Source organism: Carlito syrichta, unplaced genomic scaffold, assembly GCF_000164805.1.
Source record: "Carlito syrichta isolate Samal-C Ts95f unplaced genomic scaffold, Tarsius_syrichta-2.0.1 Scaffold308806, whole genome shotgun sequence".
NCBI lineage: Eukaryota > Metazoa > Chordata > Mammalia > Primates > Tarsiidae > Carlito > Carlito syrichta.
In genome coordinates, this window is record NW_007252902.1 from 493,819 (window position 1) to 499,349 (window position 5,531).

The 5,531-nt window shown below is 43.6% G+C and overlaps 1 protein-coding gene across 15 annotated transcripts in view; it reads left to right on the forward strand.

The window, feature by feature from the left end:
• Window positions 1-6: 6 nt before the first annotated feature.
• Window positions 7-5,531, forward strand: part of CAPRIN2 (caprin family member 2) — a 51,723-nt gene continuing 46,198 nt past the window's right edge. For 10 of the 15 annotated variants that reach the window (XM_021716403.1, XM_021716404.1, XM_021716401.1 and 7 more), the window contains exons 1-2: window positions 521-1,386; window positions 3,638-3,700. In XM_021716403.1, coding sequence (XP_021572078.1) covers window positions 1,018-1,386; window positions 3,638-3,700 — 432 coding nt within the window. In that variant the 5' untranslated portion in view covers window positions 521-1,017. Of the gene's footprint in view, window positions 99-255; window positions 1,387-3,637; window positions 3,701-5,531 lie in introns of those variants that run through there. The other 5 variants (XM_021716407.1, XM_021716409.1, XM_021716413.1 and 2 more) reach the window with 4 other exon arrangements.

Here is a 5,531-nt window from a genome sequence, read left to right on the forward strand (position 1 = left end):
CCGCGCTGCGGCAGCGGCGGCCTGGGGAGGTGAAGCCGGGCTCCGGCGGCCTCGGCGGCGCGGCGGAGGGAGGCGGCCGGCCCGGCGGGGGTGGGCGGGCTTGGGCGGCCGGCGAGGCGGAGGGGCGGCTCGACATCCCCGGGGCGGGGCGGGGCCCTCGAGGGCAGCGGCTCGAGCGCTTTCTTCCAGGTCGGCTTTCCCAGGGCCCTTGCAGGAGTGGCCCCGGCGTCCCAAGGGCTGTGGGAAGGGCGGGGGTCGGTAGGGGGGCGCCTCTTGCAGGCCCTTCTGGGCACTTGAGGGGAGCGGCGCTGGCGCGCACGGGGCCACTGTGCCCTTGCTTTGGGGATGCTCCAAGGGGAGTGAGATGGAGGTGTAGGGGCGGATACCTCGGTACCACTGGTGAGGGCCGGAGAAGCCTCGCTAGAATGAGCTCTTAGACCGGTGGGGTGTGAGCGGTTGTGGGTGAGTCTAAACAAAACAACCGAAAATCAAAGCGAGGTGCTCGCAGGTTGAGAGAGACACCTGGCTACAAACGTCCCGTGTTGACGGATTGCCTTGTAGGCCCAGAGCAATCAAAGGGGAGGTAGCTTTCTTGTTCAAGAAGCTACTGGTTTGCCTAGAACTCTAAAAGAATCCTGTGAGTTTGGGATTTCCTTTTAGATGTACATGATGGAAGTTGGTTGGGGCTGGTGGCGAGGGGTCATGTAAAGAGGTTCCAATGGCTGCCTTAAGGTCCCAGTGCGGACAGCTTTTTCTTTTGGTGTCATCACTTGCCCATGGGAATTATTCAGAATGTGCTTTGCCCGCATGAGAGGCGAGGAGCTCTGAAGCTATTGCTTGATTAGCAGTTCTTCCTTCCTATGTAGAAAATCAAATTTCTGGAACCATCCTCTATAGTGTAGATTTTTGCCTACGCAAAGGCTGTCTTTAATGTCTAGTGCTTGGCACTAATTACTTTAAAAGTAGCAGGATGGAAGTACAGTAGCTGAGGCACCACTGGCTTCTGAGCTCACTTCTATGGAAAATAATTGTACAGAGTTGGGTCTACACTTTCCAGGGAAGTTAACGCTTGGCTGTCTAGTCCTAATTTTTTACTTAACTTTCCCCTCCCCCCCTTCAGCCTCATCTGTTTCAATGGTGCAACTCTCTTCATCCCCTTTTGGTTACCAGTCACCTTCAGGCCATTCAGAGGAGGGAAGAGAGGGGAATATGAAGTCAGCCAAGCCCCAAGTGAACCACAGTCAGCATGGGGAAAGCCAGCGGGGCTTGAGCCCCCTGCAGTCTACTCTCAGTTCTGCTGCATCTCCTTCCCAAGCATATGAGACCTATATTGATAATGGACTCATATGCCTTAAACACAAAATTAGAAACATCGAGAAAAAGAAGGTAACTTTTTTTTTTCTCCCAGCCCTGTATATGCATGATATTAAAGGTTAAGGAGGTGACATTTTTCTCTCAGGGCTCATAGGTGTTCCTTCCTAAAGATTTAACCAGCCTTGGTGTTTAGCTGCTTTGAAACAGTTAAACAAGCATGCTAAATATTGGAAGTATTAAACATTTTCTGTTTTATTTGTCAACACAACTGAATAAAAGTATTCTTCATAGTAAGATGATTATGCATGCTTCTGTTGACATACTTTAAGAGCTAGCTATTTTAGGTCAGCTTAAGTCCTTGAGTGTAGTATTAATGTTTCTTTTCACAGATGAGTTAATAGCCTGATTTTTAAGCTTGTTTTCCTTGTGACTTTCTGCAGCAGTTGGTATTGCAGTATAGCTGCTGCAGTCATTGGAAGCTTTAGCCACAGTAGAACTAGAAAATGTTTTAGCACTCATTTTCATGTTGCTAGGTGACGGTTTAAGATTGGTAGGTGGAGGTGTTGTAGACAGCCTTGGAAAGAGAACCAGGAGTTACAATCAACCTAACATTCCAGTAAATGCTGGTGTAAAGATCTAAGTCCTTCCTCATTTCCTGAGTCATGTAGCCTGTGAAACGGTACTGCATGTTGCTTTGTGTTATGATTCTCTTCTGCTTTTGACAGGTAAGGTTGAATGACTATCTGGACCTATGTACTCTTAAGTTGCTTTTAATGGAGGGTTAAAGAGGTTTTTAAGAGTCTGGGTTGACTCTTTTCCTTTTTTTTTTTAAGCTAGGAAAGTAGTAAAGAAGGGCAAGTGGAGCTTCTCTGTAGCTCTCACCATTTAATTTTGAATGTGTGCAGTTGATCACAGTGTGATAAGGTGAGTGTGCCAGGTCAGCACAGATTCCCTACCACTATGAAAACCAAAGTGGAATCTATTGTTGGAAACTGCCTCAGGTGGAGGAACTACACATAAGTGCACTTACACTCTAGCTTAATGATAGTACCTCTTCAATTTTGAATACCAGCCAGGCATGGTCGTTCATGCCTGTAATCCCAGCACTTTGGGAGGCAGAGGCAAGAGAATTGCCTGAGCCCAGGGGTTCGAGAGCAGCTTAGGCAACTTGGTGAGACCTTGTCTCTACAATAAATAAAAAAATTAGCCAGATGTGGTGACGAGCACCTGTGGTTCCAGCTACTTGAAAGGCTGAAGTGGAAGGATTGCCTGAGCCCAGCAGGTTGAGGCTGCGGTGGCGATGGTTGTGAGCATGCCACTGCACTGTAGCCTGGGTGACAGAGTGAGATCTGACTCAAAAAAAAAAAAAAAAAAGCTTTTTTTTGGAATACCTATCTAATAGTTCTACTACTTTGTTTCAAGCTTCTAGGAAAGCATTTTGAGACGATAAAGCCAATGCGATAGTGCCTACAAAATGATTTAGAATACCACAGTGAGTTTGTATCATTAAAAATAAATGTGATTTATTTTTCATATGTTTATGTTAAGTTTCATATGAAAAATAACTTCGAGTTGAGGCTGCTATAATGCTAGAAAAGAAATCTTTTAGGCTGCTGTTTTTCCTAGAGACCAGCCCAGGCTGCTCTCTGTCATTTCAATAACCTTGTTTTTAAAAAAACAAACAAACAAACAAAATTTTCACATTTCTGTACTTCCAATGGAAAGTTTCCTATTGGGAAATTGCCACATAATTCAACTAGTAACTGAACTAATAATAGTTTAAGCCTGAGGTTAAAGTAAGACTTCTCAACCTTGACACCATTGGCATTTTGTACTGGATAGTTCTTTGTTGTGAAGGGCTGTTTGTACATTTTAGGATGTTTAGCCGCATCCTTGACCTCTGCCTACAAGGTACAAGTAGCACTCTTCTCTCTTCCACCTTCCAAGTTGTGATAACCAGAAATATCTCCAGACATTGCCAAATACCTCTGGGGGACAAAATTGTCCCTAATTGAGCACCACTGAATTGGTGGTATATGATTGACAAGGTAAGTCCCTGTTGGTTAAGTAGTCTGAGACCATTAAGAAAAAAAAAAGGCTTTATTACTACTTAGCTTTAATCATTCCAGACTTATGTTATTTTTTTTGCCTCCTGACTAGAACTCATCTACAATTGCTGTATACCTTGTAGTAAAATGATAGTCTTGCAGATTACTAGCTTACTTCAAGAACTTTGTTTTTATAAATGCAAGGTCTAGCATTTAGTTTATTTGCTTCAGAATTTCATATGAGACTATAGTAGATACAAGTTTCTCTTTTGTAGCTCAAACTGGAAGATTACAAGGATCGCCTGAAAAGTGGAGAGCAGCTTAATCCAGACCAGTTGGTAAGTGTCTTTGATCCTTTGATCAGACTTGCTGGTTTTCTTTTCTTAATAAAACTTGATAGATTTAGTGAGACCAGAGACTTGATAGGCCAAAGAGTGAGTTAGAACCTACTGAATGTTTCAGAAGACTTTGTCTTCTTTGCTTGTTGGGTTTGACTTTGTTTCTGTTGCAGTAGATGAGGTGGATGGGGGTGTAGGTTATTAAACAGAAGTGAAGATGTAGACTGGCACTAAGAGTTGCCATACAGATTTAAGTCAAGCTGTGCTAGGATAAGACTGGAGGAGAAGAGCCGGGACTGGGCTGTGGCTTCCAGGTCTTCCCTTCTAAATCTGATGATTTTGTGCTCTCAAATGTAAAAGGATATTTACTATAACTTACCTCAGTTCTGAGGTTACTTCCCCTTCATTCCTTTCATGGTTTTCCCTCACTTTCCTGTGCTGGATTGCCATGTCCCCTTTTAGGAGTTGTGTTTATCTGGTGGATATCAGACCTTTAAAAAACATAATCTTACTATAAACATTAGACTGTTTACTTTTCTTAATTACATTGTTGAACTTGTCCATGGTATACCTGGTAATTGCAAATTTTTTCTGCTTTGTGAAGGAGAGTTTTTGCAATATGGAAAGAAGAAAGTACTTCATTGAATCTGCCATTTTTACCTGATAACATCTCCTGGCTAAGAAGGGACAAAATTTTTTCAAAAGTTATTTGGTCTTACTTGTGGGTCTATTGTCTTTTATGCTTTTCAACTCAAATTTTTGGTTATATATCGTAGATACTGGCATTCAAGGACTTTTCCCCTTGCCACATTGACTCGTCTTCACTGACCCAGAATTTTTGTGATGTAGTAAATTAGAATTTTGCTGAGGCACAGCTTTGAATTGTGAGCTCTGAGAATGGTGTGCTCACTTAGCTGGTGAGAGGACTTAGCTAGACATCCAGCATTACAACATGGCTTTGTTTTCAAGTAGTCATGGTGTGTTCAGTAACTCTCAAAGTAGGCTAGGCTTGGTGGCTCACGCCGGTAATCCCTGTACTTTGAGAGGCTGAGGCAAGAGGATTGCTCGAGGAATTCACAACTAGCCTTGGCAACCTAGTGAGACCCCCATCTCTATAAAAAATACAAAAATTAGCTGGATGTGGTGGCATTTGCCTGTAGTCCCAGGTACCTCAGGAGCCTAAGATGGGAGGATTGCTTGAGCCCAGGAGTTCTAGGCTGCAGTGAGCTATGATCACACCAGCTTGGGCAGCAGGGCAAGACTGTCTCAAAACAACACAACAAAAACCCCTCAAAGTGATAAAACTTCTTGGTGTAAATATCCTTGAATGAAGTGTCCAATTACAGTAACATTCTTTATTTCTGGAAAACATGATGGAATGGGAGGATTGATAGTTCTCATGGTCAGTCTCTAAGAAATGTCAAGGACATGTTGTATTTCATTGCTCCAGCCAGGCAAACTTCAATCTCATTTCATTACTGTCCTTTGACCACTACATGTTGCTTCTATAATAAATATATGAACTTGGGTTTCTTAAGTAATATGCTGACAACTACCCAATTTATATTGCCAACGGAGCAGTCCTTTGAAATATACTTCTATGTGCAGTTGCCTGATGCCTCTTGATTTCTCCCTGTTCCCTAAAACTTGCTCTTCCTTTAATCTTGTCATCTGATGGCTTGATCAGCTAAAAGGGTGGAGTTGCTCAGCACCCTGAAGAATTTCTCTCTCTTTTTTTTGAGTTGGAGTCTCACTCTGTCACCCAGACTGGAGTGCAGTGGCTGCTCCCGGCCACCGCAGCCTCAACCTGCTGGGCTCCGGCGATCCTTCC